This window comes from Somniosus microcephalus, chromosome 12, assembly GCF_052327205.1.
Source record: "Somniosus microcephalus isolate GS21.2 chromosome 12, FLI_Smic_1.0, whole genome shotgun sequence".
Lineage (NCBI taxonomy): Eukaryota > Metazoa > Chordata > Chondrichthyes > Squaliformes > Somniosidae > Somniosus > Somniosus microcephalus.
Genome location: NC_140998.1, coordinates 140098754 through 140118058, shown reverse-complemented (window position 1 = coordinate 140118058; position 19305 = coordinate 140098754). Strand labels below are relative to the sequence as shown.

The window sequence follows — 19305 nt, the reverse complement described above, 5'->3', positions numbered from 1 at the left end:
ATCGCACGCCAGTCTGATTGGTAGTGATGGGTTGTAATGAGCCAAAATTTTCTCGGATGTGATTAAGTCTTTACATTTATGGAAGGCACGTTTACAGTCTTCGTTCCATTTCCAAATCACTCCTGTCTGTAGAAGATCATTAAGAGGGTGTAGAATAGTTGATAAGTTCGGTAAAAATTTATGATAGTAATTTATTAATCCCAGGAATGAACTTAATTGTGAAACATTTTCAGGTGCTGGGGCTTTTATAACTGCTTCAGTTTTTTCAGGTGACTTATGCAACCCTTCCTTATTAATTATGTGGCCACAATATGATATCTGATTTTGGAAAAATTCGCACTTGGGGCGATTTGCTCGTAGGCCCCGTTCTTTCAGCCTAGTGAGCACCTGCTCCAAATTGGCAAGGTGCTCGTTGTCGTTTTCTCCTGTTATAAGGATGTCGTCTAGGTAGCATTGAGTCCCCGGAATCCCTTGCAGGACTTGCTCCATAGCTCTTTGCCAGGTAGCTGGAGCTGATGCTATTCCAAAAACCAGTCGATTGTACTGGTACAGGCCTTTGTGTGTGTTTATTGTGAGATACTTTTTAGAGGTCTCCTCAACCTCCATCTGTAGATATGCCTGTGCCAAGTCAATTTCTGTCAAACGTTTCCCTCCGGATAGTGAGGCGAAAATATCTTCTATCCTCGGAAGAGGATACTGTACCGTGTGAAGGACCGGGTTTACAGTCACCTTAAAGTCCCCACAGATGCGAATTTTTTTCTGTTCCTCAGAGTTATTTTTCAATGTTTTTTTCATGACTGGAACGATGGGTGTTGCCCATTCGCTCCAATCTATTTTGGATAATACGCCTGCCTTTTCCAAATTCTTCAGCTCTGCCTCGACTGCCGGGCGTATTGCGTATGGCACCGGTCTTGCCTTAAAAATTTTTGGAATTGCTGTATCTTCCACTTTTATTGAGGCGGTGATGCCTTTCAAGGTTCCTAGTTTCTCTTGAAACACTTCTTTGGCGTTGGCCAAGATGTCTTTTAATCGTTCAGGTATGATGTCATCATTGTTTTTTTCCTTACTGGTTACCGTCAGTGCCTGAATAGAGTGCCAGTCTAAACGTATCTTCCTTATCCATTCACGTCCCAACAACGGTGGACCACCATCTTGTAGAATGTATAAATACAACTTTTGTATTTCTTTGCCGTTGTATACCACAGGCACCCTTATTTTTCCTTTGGGGTAGACTTTCTGCCCCATATATGTTTTTAAGATAATGGATGTGTCTTTTAGAGGTATATGCGAAAATAGCCTCTCGTAATCTCGTCGATTTATTACGGTTAGAGCTGATCCTGTATCTAGCTCCATTTTAACTGGGGACCCTGCTATTGTGAGGGTAACCCAAATGGTTTGGTAATCCTCTTTGGCAAGTACATTATGTAATTTGAGACAGCTTAGTCTCTTGTTTCCGGAGTCGCTATCGCTATTCTGGTCTTCGGAGCTATTGTCCGTCATCATTTGTACCTTCCTGTACTTTTCTTTATTGATTTTTTGTTTTCTGTCAGTGGATTTATTTTGTCCAGATTGGCATACCCGTGCAATGTGTCCAATCTTACCACATTGCCTGCATGCTTTGCCCTTGAACCAGCAGTCCCTCTGGTTATGGGTGGATCTGCCGCAGCGATAACATCTTCCGAACTCCTGTGTCATTTTATGGGTGCCGAAGTCCTGTGTCTCTTGTTGTATCTCTGCAGCTCCTTTTGCTGCTGCTTCGTATGATACAGCCATACTGAAAGCTTTGTCCAATGTTAAATCTTTTTCAGAAAGCAGTCTTTTTTGTGTTCCTTCACTTAAGAGACCGCAAACAAATTTGTCTCGAAGATAATCCGATAGTCCTGCTCCGAATTGGCAGTACTTTGATAGCTTTCTTAATTCGGTTAGGTAATCAGCGTTACTTTCATTCTTGTGTTGATTTCTCTTGAAGAACTTGAATCGTTCCGCTATCAGCAGCGGTGTTGGGTTTAAATGCTCCTGCAGGGTATCAACAATTTCTTTAAAAGTCTTGTCCTTTGGTTTGGCTGGAGTGATTAAATTTCGTAACAGCCCGTATGTCTTCGCGCCCATTAAGTTCAGAAGTACTGAAGCTTTTTTTTCATCTGTTATTCCATTTGCAGTGCAATAAACCTCTACTCTTTCCACGTATGTGGTCCAATCTTCTATTTCGCCATCAAAACCCTCAATATTACCAGATTTAGGCATTTCAGAAAAGATATGGCGCTTCCCGCACTTTTTTTTTCTCTGTAGCAACGATATGGCGCTTCCGGCGCTTTCCCGCCGCTGCTACCGATAACAACGCTGTTTTACTGTGGTTTCCGTTTATTCACTGTTGGAGACTCGTTCCCGACAGAGGTCTAAACGCTGACCTGCTTGCCGCGCCGGCCGTCTCTCGAGTGCACCCTCCCAGTCCGTTATTGCTTGCCTCCGATTTCGCTGCCTGTCTCAGCTGTAGAGCCTGCCGCTGGAGCTCCAGCCTGACGCCCAGGAAGGATTAGCGCAGTACCTGTCACCAGCTTGGCCAGCTGGTGAAACCACAGTTTCTCTTACTTCCTTGAGTCTTCTGGACGCTGGAGGAATCGATGTCCTTGAGGTGCTGCCGAATTGCAGGTAAGTCCGTTTCCACTTCGTCGCCACTGTAGTGTCCGTGTGTAGATAAAGACACTGAAGACAGGAGTTGGTTCATAGGTATTTACTAAGCAAGTCTGGGGGGGGTTTCTAAAGGATATACACAATACACAGGCTTATATAGCCCAAGTGGCAATTACCGGCATTACGCACACCTGGGGCTCTTAAAGGCACATACACCATAAAAAGCATAATCGGATCCACCGAGATCAGTTATTTTGGGCATCGCCTCTCAACTGATGGCATTAAGCCGGATCCAGAGAAAATCGCCGCCATCAAGAAGATGGAGCCGCTGAAGAACCGCGCAGAGCTCGAGACAGTACTAGGCATGGTTAACTACTTAGCCAAGTTTGCCCCGAGCCTCTCCGAAATCAACGCACCTATGCGTCAGTTGCTCAAACAATCCAATGAGTTCCTGTGGGACAAACAACATGACACAGCATTTCAGAAAATGAAAGACCTAATCACCAGAGAACCAGGACCAGTTCTTGCCTACTTCGACCCCAACAAAGAGCTCAGACTACAAGTGGACGCGTCAAAGTACGGACTAGGCGCAGTATTGCTGCAAGAAGGAAAGCCCATCAGCTACGCTTCCAGATCTCTCTCAGACAGTGAAATCAACTATGCTCAAATCGAGAAAGAGCTATATGCAATTCTGTTTGGATGTAAGCGTTTCCACCAGTACGTCTATGGCCGACAAGTCATTGTGGAATCCGACCACAAGCCCCTCGAGTCAATCATGAGGAAACCACTAGCCGCAGCCCCACCAAGGCTACAGAGAATGATCCTTCAGCTACAGAAGTATGACTTCACAATCATTCACCGTCCAGGCAAAGACATTCCTGTCGCAGACACGCTCTCCAGAAAGTCTCTTAGCTACCAGGACAACAGCCTCAGTGAAGGCATGGATGTGCAGGTGCACAACAGCTTACCTGTGAGTGACTCAAAACTGAAGGAGATCCGAGCAGAAACGGAGAAAGATGCACAACTCACACTGCTGAGCAAAGTCATACATGAAGGATGGCCTGAGGAAAGGAGGAAATGCCCTCAGAGCATATCTGAATTCTGGAACCACAGAGACGAACTGTCACAAATCAACAGAATTGTCTTCAAAGGGGAGAAAATCATCATTCCTACCAGTCTCAGAGAAGAGATGTTGACAAAAATTCATGCTGGACATATGGGCATGGAAAAATGCAAACAAAGAGCACGTGACATTATGTTTTGGCCCGGAATGTGCAAACGCATTGAGGACATTGTCGGAAAATGTTCCATTTGTCTAGAACACCGCCCATCAAATGTCAAAGAGCCCATGATACCTCATCGTATCCCAGACAGGCCCTGGCAGGTCGTCAGCTGCAAGCAAGTGCATGCAAAACGTGTACAGAGACAGCGACACCAAAAGAGATACTCTGACAGGTCAGCTCGACTACTGCCGCTGCTGCACAATGGAGAATCCATCAGATTCCAGGAGCATGACTACTGGGAGCCAGCAGCCGTCATCCAGCCAGCTGACACTGAGCGATCGTATCACGTTCGCACCCCAGAAGGACAAGTGTACCGCCGCAATCGCAGGCACCTCCTGAACACCAAGGAACAACACAGTCATTCCGACGAGAGGTCAAGCCTAGAGTTATCCTTGACTTGTGAACTGTCAAAGGGTGTAGGCGGATCGCTGCCCTAAAAAAAACTGTACATCATTATTGAAACGTTGAGATGTTTTCAGTGCTAGTTAAATGTTGCGCTTACTTATATGTTGATGCTACAGAGAACATTATGTAGAAGAAAGGTTCAAAAGTAATGCATAACATTTTTCTTTTAAAAGGGGATGTAACATTTGCATACTGAATTATCATTGCACCTTATTACTCCTTTCTAATGCTACATCCTGGTGCCCATTCCCCTGCCAAATTAGTTTAAACCCTCCCCAACAGCACTAACCCCCCCACCCCACCGCGAGGACATTGGCCATGGCTCTGTTGAAGTGCAACCCATCCGGTCTGTCCAAGTCCCACCTCCCCCAGACTAGACCCAATGTTCCAGGAATCTGAAGCCCTCCCTCCTGCACCAACTCTCCAGCCAAGCATTCATCTGCTCTATCCTCCTATTTCTATACTCACTAGCTCATGGCACCGGGAACAATTCGGAGATTGCTACCTTTGAGGCCCTGCTTTTTAATTTCTTTCCTTGTTCCCTGAATTCTGCCTGCTATTATGATGTTGAGGGACAGTGATTCACTGTAGGTCAATGAGGACTGGGCTGATGGGCCAGCAGACTTGGTACAAGGCAGGATATATGCAGAGTTTCGGGCAAGTTGGAGTTTATGGAGGGTGGAGGATGGGAGGCCAGCAAGGACAACACTGGATTAATGGAGTCTGGAGGTGTATAAGGGTTTCAGTGGTGAGCAATGCTGTGGAAATAGAAGCAAGTTGTCTTTGTGATGGAGCATTTAACGAGTTCTGAAGCTCAACTCAGTGCTGAACAGGATTCCAAGGCTACCAACAGCCTTGGTTGGGCCCGTGAGAATGGCAAAGGAGCAGAGTTTCTGGCTGAGGCTGGAGACGATGACTTTGGTCTTCCCAATGTGCAGCTGGAGGAAGACTGGATGTCAGTCAAGTCCAACAGCACGGATGCAGTCAAAGAGGACAAGACATGTGGTGGCTAGGTATCATCTGCATACGTGTGAAAACTGACCCCATATTGGCAGATGAGGTCACCAAGGAGCAGCATTTAGATGAGGAATAGGAGGGGGCCAATGATAAATCTTTGGGGACTATGGAGGCAACAGTGCAGGATTGGAAAGAGAAGCCACTGTTGATGATGTTTAGATAGCCAAGGGAGGAACTATGCAAGGGTAGTGCCAGAGAGTTGGATAATGGAGGAGATGCGATGGGAGGATGGTATGTTTGACCATGTTGAAAGCTGCAAAGCAGCTGCAGACAGATAAAGTAGCATGGTCAAAGTTATGGAAGATGTTGTTCATGACTTTGGTTCAGACCGTTTGGGTGCTGTGAAAAGGATGGAAACTGAACTGTAGGGAATTGATCAGAAGAGATAGGCACACTCTCCACCCAGGCAACTCATTTCAACATCAAGTACTGTATGGTCAGGTACAGTATAAGTTTGAGTAAAACTCCCTATTCTACTCCAAGAATGTGTCTTAACCCCAAGCTCACGAGCACTCTTTAATCTCATTTTCTCATTTCCTGCACCAGTAATCTTTATAGCCCGAGGTTAGCTACCAATACTCCACTGGCAACAATACTCACTAGAAATTGCACTGAAATTGTTCCAAGTTCATTATACTTAAGACCTTAACAGCCTTCAGAGAGAAAGGACTTTCACTGCATCAGCCTGGGCTGAATTTGAACCCAGGTCCCGGGGTGAAATAAAAATGTGCTGATCGACTGCAATACCTAGTCCTCTTCATGGAGATATTATAATTTACTGCTAACCATACATTTATGTTTAAAAGATTTATTGTAGGTCATTTATCTGAATTGAGATTTTAAAATTTGCAATTTAAAAGGGGACAGTTAGTATACAAAAATGTTTGGAAATTGTTTTTCCACTGGTTTGGTGAACACACAACATAAGGTCCAGCACTGCAGTGCAATGATGTCATGCACAAAGTGAAGCCAGAGTTTTTCCATTCCTGATAATGAAGATGATCTACCTCATTCAAAACCTGAATGCACAGGCTGAAATATAGCATCAGTCTTTTAGCATATCCCAATCTGAATAATGAGAGGTCTTTCGTTCCAGTCAAACATTGTGAAACATGCTCTATACAATCACAGGGCAACAACAGCAGGTCCAAATACTTCATTAGAAGCCCTGAAATGCTGTTCAGGGAACTGGCCCTAGTCTTTACAAACTGAAAATGTCAAAACCTGCCAAAACATTGCGTTTCTTCGAGGTTTCTATTGCTCACAGAAAGCACATATACTGACAAAGGAGGATAATGCAACAAGCACAAACAACAAGATTTTCAATTTATTCAACTTTAAAACATAAATGACAGAAAATAATATTTCGTGAAAACAGAAGAAGGTTCACTACGAGCTGGCATGAAAGCCACCAGATAGTCTATGAAAAAATCATTCTCTACGCATACACCAGATGATATCGATGATTAATCTGCTGCAATCCCAATCCAATCTCCAGTAACTTATTTTGCCGAAGCTATCTTGTACTGCTGTTGCATTGCTGGCACTGGTGCAGCACCAGTACAATTTTTGGAGCGGTGTGGACAGTCATTGCATAGTTGTATTGTCTGCTCACAGCTCATCTGGGAGCTCTGTACATGTGTACGCAGGCAGGCTCCACCGATGTTATATGGAAAACTGGCAACATTGAAGTGCATGTTTGATATTGCTTCACTGGAGCCTGCGATAAGGTTAGTTGTAAATAAACAGTATAAATGGCAACATTAAACAGAAAGGGTGATTGGCACAAGTAATTGAGCTGAACTGAGTTGAGGATCTATTCTGAATACTTCACGATCCTACCTTGTAAAAATGGCACTCTCTCACTCCCCATCTTGAGTGAACATCTTGACAAAGGGAAAAATCGGTCAAGTATGGAATCAGTGGTGGGGTAAAACAGGATTTGAGAAATAACTTGTGGTGTCAGAATCATACTGGGGCTTCGAGGGTTAAATTACAAGGACATGTTGCACAAACTTGGCTTGTATTCCCTTGAGTACAGAAGATTGAGGTGTTTAAAGGTCAAAAGGATTTCATAGGGTAGATACAAAGAAACGACTTCCTCTAATGGGAAATCAAGAACGAGGGGACATAATCTTAAAGTCAGAGCTAGGCCATTTAGGAGGGGAATCAGGAAGCGCTTTTTCCACCCAAAGGGTAGCAGAAATCTGCAATTTTCTCCCCAAAAGAGTTGTGGATGCTGGGAAAATTGAAGTTTTTAAGACTGAGATCAATAGATTTTTTGAAGGGAAGGGTAGCAAGGAAGATGGAGCAAAGGTGGTTAAAGGCAGTTGAGGTGCAGATCAGCCATCATCTAACTGAATAGCAGAGCAGGCTTGAGGGGCTGAATGGCCTACTCCTGTCTCTATGCCAGATTTCAGAAAAGGTAAACCAAAGGCACGATCAAAGGGATAAGTTTTAAGAGTCTGGAAGGAACAGAGATGTAGGAGGGCAAAGTGTTTTTGGGCGAGAGTTCCAAAAAAATGAGGGGCAGAGTGAAAGATTGATCTCTTACGGTGAATCGGATGGAGCTGGGGAATCATCAACATTACTTCACGGTGATGAAATATGAGTAAACAAATCACTATCTCAGGGCACACATGATCCGTAGCAAAAGATGCTAGAACAGCTCAGTCCATTCAACTGCGAGGTACCTCCATGTTTGACTGCATAGTAAAGATTTTGCTTGAATTGCATTAACATAGTAATCAGTTTTTAAAAAATTCTTTTGTATCTTACCTGGGTTTCTGTCGAGCTGAGATGCCAACCTGGTATTCGAATGATCCACCCGCTTTGTGCTACAAAATAAATTGAAGTTTTAACACAGAAACCTGCAGCACACAAAATAAAATTGCAACAGTCAGCAATGACATACATCAAAGCAGCGACAGAGTGGTAAGGGTGTAGAGTCAGGTCCACAACACCTCCACTCACAAAATCATAATCTCAGCCTGAGGAAAGGCTAGGGGCATCCTGAGAGGGTAGGAGAGAAGATATAAACTATTGGAGCGAGAGTCACCCAGGCTCTATCCATGCAACCCCTAGGGGCCGTTAATACAGTGGCACTGGCAGGAGTCTGGAAGCAGAGAAGTGAAGGAGGTAGACTCTCGCCTCATCTCGGATACCAGGTTTCAAATCCAGTTTAAAGTGATGGATTGAAAGTCTCTTCTGTCTGCTGGCTATGTGAAGTAAGTTTGGGAAGTCTCAATGTGGTGTCTGGTGAGGACGGGCTGACAGAACAAAACTGTCCTTGATTTGTCACCAATTGCCAATCTCAATCAGAGCTCACAGGATGGCTACTGTGGGAAATAGGGAAAAAATGTTGGTAAAGTAGAGGGTGCTCTTCTGAGGTGACAGCTGAGGCAAAATGTCAGGGAAGAGTAGAGGGAGTTTTACTTTGCATCTGGCTGTGCTATAGTTGTCCTGAAAGTGCCTAATACAGACACTGCATGCCTGAATTGGGAACAGTTTGGTTCCCCAGTAAAAACACTCTTCACAAATTTAAAAATAACTTTTTTTTAAATTGTGAAGGAGGGATTCCTGCCGTCTACAGCTCTGTTGTAAGTCAACCTCCAGAGATCAATAGTGTTAGAGACCCAACTTTCTGTAGATCCCATGAGCTACCAACCACCTCCAATCAGCTTTCATGCGGTTGTTTTTGAAGAGTGGTGACAGCATTACATGTAAACAGGGATAGTGCTGCGGCCATTCCACAGTACGTAGTATTTTTAATTGTCAAGTACTTTGGGAAAGAAATAACAACTTGCATTTATACAGCAGCTTTAACATAGTAAAATGTCCCAAAGCGCTTCACAGGAGCGTTATCATGCAAAGTTTGACACTGAGCCACATAAAGATATTAGGACAGTTACCCAAAAGCTTGGTTAAAGAGGTAGATTTAAAGAGCAACTTAAAGGAGGAGAGAGAGGTAGAAAGGCAGAGAGGTATGGGAAGGGAAATCTAGAGCTTAGGTCCTAGGCAGGTGAAGACACGGTTGCCAGTTAAGTAAATCAGGAATGCGCAAAAGGCCAGAATTGGAGGAGTGCAGATATCTTGGAGGGTGTAGGGCTGGAGGAGGTTACAGAGATAGGGAGGGGCGAGACCATGGAGTGATTTGAACACAAGGATGAGAATTTTAAAACTGAAGCATTTCCGGACCGGGAGCCAATGTAGATCAGCGAGCACAGGGGTAATGGGTGAGCGGGACTTGGTGCGAGTTAGGATATGGAGGGCGATACGTGGGAGGCCAGCCAGGAGAGCACTGGAATAGTTGAGTCTGGAGGTAACAAAGGCATGGAGGAGGGTTCCAGCAGCAGATGAGCTGAGGCGGGGCGGAGATGGGCAATATTACAGAGGTGGAAGTAGGCGGTCTCCGTGAGGATATGGGGTTGGAAGCTCAGAGGGTCAAACAGGTCACCGAGATTGCAAACAGTTTGGTTTAGTCTCAGACAGTGGTCAGGGTGGAGTCAGTGGCAAGGGAATGGGAGTTTGTGGTGGAGCAGCAGTGGTAGAGAAGAAACTGAAAGAGAGAGAGAGAGTAGCAAACTAAAGATTGCTTGGTTACCACAAAATAGACTGAGAGATTTCATTAATTTAACTTTAAGTTCCATCACTTAAAGACTGAAAGGAATCGGCAGCAGAGGAGGCAGAACAGAATAAAGAACGCGAGGCCCGAGGACAGTGGACTGACAGGAATCGGTAGCAGAGGCGGTGGCACAGGATAAAGAGCGTGGGGCCTGAGGACAGTGGACTGACAGGAATCGGCAGCGGCACAGGATAAAGAGCGCGGGGCCCGAGGACAGTGGACTGACAGGAATCGGCAGCGGCACAGGATAAAGAGCGCGGGGCCCGAGGACAGTGGACTGAAAGGAATCGGCAGCAGAGGCAGCGGCACAGGATAAAGAGCGCGGGGCCGAGGACAGCGGACTGAAAGGGATCGGCAGCAGAGGCAGCGGCACAGGATAAAGAGCGCGGGGCCCCGAGAACAGCGGACTGAGAGGAATCAGCAGCAGAGGAGACAGCACAGGGTAAAGAGCACGGGGCCCGAGGACAGCGGACTGACAGGGATCGGCAGCAGAGGCAGCGGCACAGGATAAAGAGCGCGAGTCCCGAGGTCAGCGGACTGAGGGGAATCGGCAACAGCACAGGATAGAGAGCGCGGGGCCCGAGGACAGCGGACTGAAAGGGATCGGCAGCAGAGGCAGCGGCACAGGATAAAGAGCGCGGGGCCCGAGGACAGCGGACTGAAAGGGATCGGCAGCAGAGGCAGCGGCACAGGATAAAGAGCGCGGGGCCCCGAGAACAGCGGACTGAGAGGAATCAGCAGCAGAGGAGACAGCACAGGATAAAGAGCACGGGGCCCGAGGACAGCAGACTGACAGGGATCGGCAGCAGAGGCAGCGGCACAGGATAAAGAGCGCGAGTCCCGAGGTCAGCGGACTGAGGGGAATCGGCAACAGCACAGGATAGAGAGCGCGGGGCCCGAGGACAGCGGACTGAAAGGGATCGGCAGCAGAGGCAGCGGCACAGGATAAAGAGCGCGAGTCCCGAGGTCAGCGGACTGAGGGGAATCGGCAGCAGAGGCAGCGGCACAGGATAAAGAGCGCGGGTCCCAAGGTCAGCGGACTGAGGGGAATCGGCAGCAGCACAGGATAAAGAGCGCGGGGCTGCCGAATTCCAAAAAAAACTGCAAAAGGAATGACATCACAGGACTGCAGGTAGGTGATTGTTGGGTGAGTATTGGTGTTTTATTCTCTCTAACATAACTAGATAAACTAATCAGTATAACTATAGATAATCATGTGAATAAAGACTTTAACTAAGAAAGCGAGAGAAGTAGCCGGAGATAAAGGTAGGCCCGACTTTTAAGACCGGCACGGACTCGATGGGCCAAATGGCCTCCTTCTGTGCCGTTATGATTTTATGACTTTTAGTCTTAAGTTTATTTCTGTAAGTTAGTTAATAGCCTATTAAATAGAGGCATGGCAGGGCAGCTCGGTCCCACGGAATGCACATCCGCGAGGCTGAGAGCTACATGGATAGCACGGTTCTGGAGGTGGTCACCCCACAGCTAAGGAGTGCGCAGGCAGAGAGAGAATGGGTGATACCCAGACAGAAGAGGAGGACCAGGCAGGTAGTGCAGGAGTCCCGAGTGCATCTCGCTCTCCAACCAGTATTCGGTTCTGAGTACCGGTGAGGGCAATGGTTCCTCTGGGGAGTACAGCCAGAACCAAGCCTGTGGCTCAGCTGTACAAGGGGGAAGGAAGAAGAGTGGGAGAGCAATAGTGGTAGGGGATTCGATAATTAGGGGAGCAGACAGACGTTTCTGCGGCCGCAGACGTGACTCCAGGATCGTATGCTGCCTCCCTGGTGCCAGGGTTAAGGATGTCTCTGAGCAGCTGCAGAGCATTCTAAGAGGGGAGAGTGAACAGCCAGAGGTCGTGGTCCATATCGGTACCAGTGACATAGGTACAAAGAGGGATGAGGTCCTGCAGCCAGATTTTAGGGAGCTAGGAAAAAGGTTAAAAAGCAGGACCTCAAAAGGTAGTAATCTCCGGATTACTCCCGGTGCCACGCATAAGTGAGTATAGAAATAGGAGGATACAGCAGATGAATGCGTGGCTGGAGAGATGGTGCAGGAGGGAGGGTTTCAGATTCCTGGGGCATTGGGACCGGTTCTAGGGGAGTTGGAACCTGTACAGGCTGGACGGGTTGCACCTCAACAGGGCCGGAACCAATATCCTCACGGGGAGGTTTGCTAGTCTTGTCGGGAGGGTTTAAACTAATTTGGCAGGGGGATGGGCACCAGGATGTAACATTAGAAAGGGGGAACTAAAATGCTCAAAGGATTGGGAGAGGCAGAGAGCACTAAAGTAAGAAATAGTAAGGTATTAGGTGGGGTCAAACTAAGAGAATTCAGGATGGTCCAAGATGGGTTTACAGTGTGTGTATGTGAATGCACAAAGTGTAATAAAACAAGGTAAGTGAACTGCAGGCACAAATAGCCACGTGGGAATATGATGTTGTGGCAATAACTGAGACCTGGCTCAAAAAGGGCAGGGTTGGGTATGAAATATTCCTGGTTAGAAGGTGTCCAGGAAAGATAGGAGGTGGTGTGGCAGTATTGGTCAAGGAGAATGTTACAGTGCTGGAGAGGGAGGGTGTCCTGGAGGGGTCAAGGACAGATTCTATATGGCTAGAGTTAAGAAATAATAGAGGTGCCATTACACTACTAGGTGTAATCTATAGACCACCAAATAGTGGGAAAGATATGGAGGAGCAAACTTGCAGAGAAATTACAAAGAGGTGTAAGAACTACAGAGTAGTAATAATGGGGGACTTCAACTATCCTAATATAGACTGGGATAGTAATAGTGTAAAGGGCAGAGAAGGGGAAGAGTTTCTGAAGTGCGTTCAGGGGAACTTTCTTAATCAGTATGTTTCCAGCCTGACGAGGGAGGAGGCATTGCTGGATCTGGTTCTGGGGAATGAGATAGGTCAAGTGGAGCAAGTGTCAGTAGGTGAACATTTAGGGAACGGTGATCATAGTATCAAAGTTTAGATTAGCTATGGAAAATGACAGGGAGCAAGCTAGAGCAAAAATGTTTAACTGGGGGGAAAGCCAATTTCAGTGGGATGAGAACGGATCTGTCCCAGGTACACTGGAAACAAGGATTGGCAGGCAAAGCTGTAATGGAACAATGGGCTGCCTTTAAAGAGGAAATAGTTCAGGTACATTCCCACTAGGGGGAAAGGCAGGGCAACTAAAGTCAGGGCTCCCTGGATGACGAAACAGATAGAGAATATGATGAAGCAGAAAAGGAACGTGTATGACAGATGTCAGGTTGCAAATACATCTGCGAATCAGGCTATAGAAAGAAAGGTCAGAGGAGAAGTGAAAAAGAGGGGCAAAGAGAGAGTATGAAAATAGAATGGCAGCCAACATAAAAGGTCCAAAAGTCTTCTATGGCATATAAATAGCAAAAGGGTAGTAAGAGGGGGGGGGGGTAGTAAGAGGGGGGGGGGGGGGGGGGAGGGGCCATTTAGGCACCAAAGAGATGACCTATGCATGGAGGCAGAGGGTATGGCTGAAGTACTAAGCGAGTACTTTGCATCTGTCTTCACCAAGGAAGAGGATGCTGCCATAGACATAGTGAAGGAGGAGGTAGTGGAGACACTTGATAGGATAAAAATTGATAAAGAAGAGGTATTAGAAAGGCTGGCTGTACTTAAAAGTAGACAAATCACCAGGATCGAATGGGATGCATCCTAGGATGCTGAGGGAATTGAGGGCGGAAATCGCGGAAGTGCTGGCCATAATATTACAATCCTCCACAGATACGGGGGTGGTGCCAGAGGAGTGGAGAATTGCAAATGTTACACCATTGTTCAAAAAAGGGTGTAAAGATAAACCCAACAACTACAGGCCAGTCAGTTTAACCTCGGTAGTAGGGAAGTTTTTAGAAACAGTAATCAGGGACAAAATTAACAGTTACTTGGATAGGTGTGGTTTATTAAGGAATGCCAACACGGATTTGTTAAAAGCAAATCGTGTTTAACCAACTTAATCGAGTTTTTTGATGAGGTAACAGAGAGGGTTGATGAGGACAATGCGGTTGACGTAGGGTACATGGATTTCCAAAAGGCGTTCAACAAGTGCCGCATAGTAGGCTTGCCAGCAAAGTTGAAGCCCATGGAATAAAAGGACAGTGGCAGCATGGATACGAAATTGGCTAAGTGACAGGAAACAGAGTAATGGTGAAGGGTTGTTTTTCGGCTCGGAGGAAGGTGGTGTACAGTGGTGTTCCCCAGGGGTTGGTTCTAGGACCGCTGCTTTTCTTGATATATATTAATGACTTGGATGTGAGTGTACAGGGCACAATTTCAAAATTTGCAGATGACACAAAACTTGGAAGTATAGTGATCAATGAGGAGGATAGTGATAAACTTCAAGAAGACATAGATAGGCTGGTGAAAGGGCGGACATGTGGCAGATAAAATTTAATGCAGAAAAGTGCAAAGTGATACATTTTGGTAGAACGAATGAGGAGAGGACATATAAACTAAATCCTAAAGGAGGTGCACGAACAGAGAGACCTGGGGGTATGTGTGCACAAATTGTTGAAGGTGGCAGGGCAGGTTGAGAAAGCAGTTAAAAAGGCTTAAGGGCTCCTGGGCTTCATAAATAGAGGTATAGAGTACAAAAGTGTGGAAATTATGATGAACCTGTATAAAACACTGGTTCGGCCCCAACTGGAGTACTGTGTCCAATTCTGGGCACTACACCAGGATGTGAAAGCCTTAGAGAAGGTGCAGAAAAGATTTACGAGAATGATTCCAGGAATGAGGGACTTCAGTTACGTTGATAGACTGGAGAAGCTGGGGTTGTTCTCCTTGGAGCAGAGAAGATTGAGGGGAGATTTTATAGAGGTGTTCAAAATCATGAGGGGTCTGGACAGAGTAGATAGAGAGAAACTGTCCCCATTGACAGAAGCGTTGAGAATCAGAGGACACAGATTTAAAGGTGATTGGCAAAAGAACCAAAGACGACGTAAGAAAGAACTTTTATACGCAGCGAGTGGTTAAGATCTGGAATGTACTGCCTGAAAGGGTGGTGGAGGCAGACTCCATCTTAACTTTCAAAAGGGAGTTGGATAAGTATCTGAAGGGAAAATATTTGCAGGGTTACGGGGAAAGGGCTCGATGGGCCGAATGGCCGCCTTCCGTGCTGTAACCATTCTATGACTTCTAACCATGATATTCTCTAAATGTTTATCATGGCAAAATTACCGCAATATGGATGATAAATGTCAAGTTCTTAAATTAGATGTCAGTGTCCTGTTAGCATCACCTAGTGCCAATAAAGAAAATTCCAATACATCCAAGGATTGGTAAAGAAAGAAAAATTACAATTTTATTAGATATCAAAGGGAAAATTGCTTTTATTTTTCAATAACATATCCCTTTTACCCACATGTGCTGAGTATATTATTGCATCATATTCTCAACAAAGCACTTACTTGTAGTCTCTTTCCCAGAACTTGACTGGGCGTACATATGAAGTAATGAATATTGCACTTCCAAGAAATGGGTTTAAAGGAGTTGAGAATAAAGCTGATACCATCGCCTGGACAAATAACATGGCTGAATCTGAAGCAAGGCAATGGTTAAGGAACAAAAAGCATATCATAACCACACCACAACACTGCAGTGAAACCCTTAGAATGATGGCATACAATGGGCCCAAGGGCTTTCTGCATCAAAATCTATCTCGAGACCAAATTATAAAGCACTGTCTATTTGCACAATATGTGCACTGCTTCAGACTGGTCTTCCTGTCGTGTTAACAAGTGTACCTGTCATCTGTTACAATTGTCTGTAGTATACTTGTACTTTGCGATTCAATCGTCCAAAGTGATGTACAAAGTCGTAATCAACAATCTAGACAAACAACAGACTGGCTCCATCCTTAAGAGAAGTACTGTATTATCAAGAGGACTGTCAAGCTCACATGCCAGTAGCATTATTTGTTTAAAGTCGTATCTGTGCATGGACTTTTAGTGCCGACCTAAAAGAAACTTTGGAGCTGTGTGGTGAGACACTGACACCTCTCTGCAGGGGGACCCTCCTTGCAGAACAAGTTGTTGTTAACTAAGTCAAAGTTGGCTCAAATACAACATGGACACTGAATAAAATAATTTACTTCTGCAGTTTAGCTTTCCATCGATATAAATGCATTCTGATTACCTAGTTTCACAAAGTAGTGCTGATGGAGTTTTTCCACTCAGGTACGTCAGCCCAAAGCATTCCCATGTAAATTGCACAGATGTTAGAATTAAGTAGAGTGCACAAAACCAGAATACAGCAGACTCTTTACAAGGCTAATATATCACAACCTAGATCATGAAATACATTTTCATGGTTGCTAAGAGAACTACTGTAAACACCTTTTAACAAACAGTGCCATCTAACATCAATGTATGATAAAAGTAAATTGCCTTTGTGCTTTTAAAGCATATCTAATGTTCTCTGTGTGGTTTATTCAGCTTGGATTGCTGCTCTCATTTGAGTTTTATTACAATGGGAGGTTTACTGCTCGTCTGAGCATTAGGCTGGCTAAAGTACATAGCTAATCCTCAAGTCACAAAACTGATAAGTAGGTGCCTGTGAAATCCTGCGCCGCTACTGCAGTATATTGTACAGCAAATGGAGGTACATACAATATTAACCAGTCATAAAGCATGAGTACAGGATACGGGGCACAGCAAAAGGCTGAGCAAAAGCATGAAACGCTGATCCCCATGTGATTTGCCAAGGAGCGATGTAAGTGTAGACAAATCTCAGTTTGTAGAAAAGTTCCCATAACTAAAATCAAATAGAAAAATATTAAACATATACATTTTTACAGTTCAATACTTGAATTCATATTATACTTCAATGGAATACTGTATTCATGGCGAAATGAAGAACCAATAGCCAGCCCTCTCTTCTCTCCCCTAGCCACATAGCACAGTACTACACACCATTTCTCACAGAGGGCAAGTATTTACTGCTCCTGGAGCTCTGTTGGCATCTCTTGGTGCGAGTCATTTAGAACAGGGAAAGAGAATACATTGAAAATCTCTTAAAAATATACTAATGATACCATAAGCCTACATACTTGCAGGTCCTACATGCTCTTTGTTCCTGATCACATTATACTATTTTCACCAACAAATGCTGTCAGAAAATCTCTACATCATATAAATGGATTAAGGAAACTAATTTAAAAAGTGATGCGCTATCAATTACTCATAAAAGACGAAGAGTTAGGAGAGTAACTAAAGGCTTTTATTAGCAAAGAACAGAGCATGTCTCTCGTGGTTGACTGGGTTCCAAGAAGGCAGGGGGCTGCCGAGCGGTCACCTTTATACCTGGGCCTGTGGGTGGAGCCAGGGGCGGAGCCAGCAGAGACATGCTGAGGTACAACAGTGTGCAACAACAACAACAGTAACAGTGGTTTACCACATTCACCCCTTGTTTAAAATTGAGTCCGGCGGGGTGAAGTGTACTAAAGGTTCGTGTAAGTAAGTCTATCAGGTGGCCTTGTATGCCGTCCTGATTGTCGTGGTGGCGGCGGCGATGGTGCAGCATCCAACGTTGAATCAGGCGTCTCATTGAGTGGTTGGGTGGTCAATGACGGGTCCTGAGGCTGCGGCATGCCATCTAGCGGGGTTGGGTTGTGGGTAGTGGTGGATGGCAATGGTAGTGTTTCAGGGACACCCGAAGGTGCGAGATCTCGTGTGGAGGCTGTGTCCTCCCGCCCGTCCGGGTACGCTACGTAAGCGTACTGGGGGTAGGCGTGGGTGGCGAAGGAGGTGTTTCGGGGGCACCCGAAGGTGCGAGGTCTCGTATGGAGACTGTGTCCTCCCGCCCGTCCGGGTACACCACGTAAGCATACTGAGGGTTGGCATGGAGGAGGCTCACCCTCTCGACCAGGGGGTCCGTCTTATGGGACCTCACCTGCTTCCGCAGTAGGACGGGTCCTGGAGAAGTCAGCCAAGTCGGTAACGAGATCCTGGGGAAGGAGAACATTCTCTCATGAGGGGTGGCATTGGTGGCTGTACAGAGCAGTGACCGAATGGAATGGAGCGCCGCAGGGAGGACCTCCTGCCAGCGAGAGGTCGGAAGGCCCTTAGATTTCAAGTTTAAAAGGACTGCCTTCCAGACCGTCGCATTCTCCCTTTCCACCTGGCCATTCCCCCGGGGGTTGTAGCTGGTGGTCCTGCTTGTAGCAATACTTCTCGCGAGCAGGTACTGACGAAGTTCGTCGCTCATAAAGGATGAGCCCCTGTCGCTATGAATATAGCTAGGGAAACCGAACAAGGCGAAGAGGTCATTCAGACATTTAATGACCGTGGTACTGGTCATGTCTGAGCAAGGGATGGCAAACGGGAAATGGGAGTACTCATCAATTATGTTGAGGAAGTACACATTGCGGTCAGAGGAGGGGAGGGGCCCTTTAAAATCGACGCTCAGCCGTTCAAAGGGGCGCGTGGCTTTGATCAGGCTTGCTCTGTCTGGCCTATAAAAATGCAGTTTGCACTCGGCACAGATTTGGCAGTTCTTGGTCATGGTCCTGACCTCCTCGATGGAGTAGGGCAGGTTACGGGATTTGATGAAGTGAAGAAACCTGGTGACCCCCGGGTGGCAGAGGTCATTGTGGAGGGTCTTCAGTCTATCAACCTGCGCATTGGCGCATGTACCACGTGATAGGGCATCTGGGGGCTCATTTAGTTTCCCGGGCCGGTACAAGATATCGTAATTGTAGGTGGAGAGTTCGATTCTCCACCTCAAGATCTTGTCGTTCTTGATTTTGCCCCTCTGCTTATTATTAAACATAAAAGCTACTGAACGCTGGTCAGTGAGCAGGGTAAATCGTTTTCCGGCCGGGTAATGCCTCCAATGTCGCACAGCTTCCACAATGGCCTGGGCCTCCTTTTCGACAGAGGAGTGTCGAATCTCGGGGCCCTGGAGGGTCCTTGAGAAAAAGGCCACGGGTCTCCCCGCCTGGTTAAGGGTTGCAGCTAGGGCAAAGTCGGATGCGTCGCTCTCCACTTGGAAAGTGATGGACTCATCCACTGCGTGCATCGTGGCCCTCGCAATATCTCTTTTTATGAGAGTGAAGGCTGCACAGGCCTCTGCTGCCAGGGGGAAGGAGGTGGACTTGATGAGGGACCATGTCAGATATGCGGGGGAGTGGGTATGCATCTAGCTGGGTGTAGCGATTGATCGTCTGGCTGTAGTCAATAACTAGGCGCTGTTTTTCGCCAGTCTTCACTACCACCACTTGTGCTCGCCATGGGCTGGTGGTACTTTCAATAATCCCTTCCTTCAGGAGTCTCGCTACCTCGGATTTAATGAAGCTCCTATCCCCGGCACTGTAACGCCT

The 19305-nt window shown here is 46.2% G+C and overlaps 1 protein-coding gene across 5 annotated transcripts in view; it reads right to left on the bottom strand.

Annotated features, from left to right (window-relative positions):
• pcnx1 (pecanex 1) overlaps positions 1-19305 on the bottom strand; it is a 372844-nt gene that overhangs the window by 85879 nt on the left and 267660 nt on the right. For all 5 annotated transcript variants that reach the window (XM_086003620.1, XM_086003621.1, XM_086003623.1 and 2 more), the window contains 3 exons: positions 16631-16739; positions 15395-15524; positions 8115-8173 (listed from right to left, as the gene is read on the bottom strand). In XM_086003620.1, the coding sequence (XP_085859746.1) occupies positions 8115-8173; positions 15395-15524; positions 16631-16739 (298 nt within the window). The remainder of the gene's footprint in view (positions 1-8114; positions 8174-15394; positions 15525-16630; positions 16740-19305) is intronic.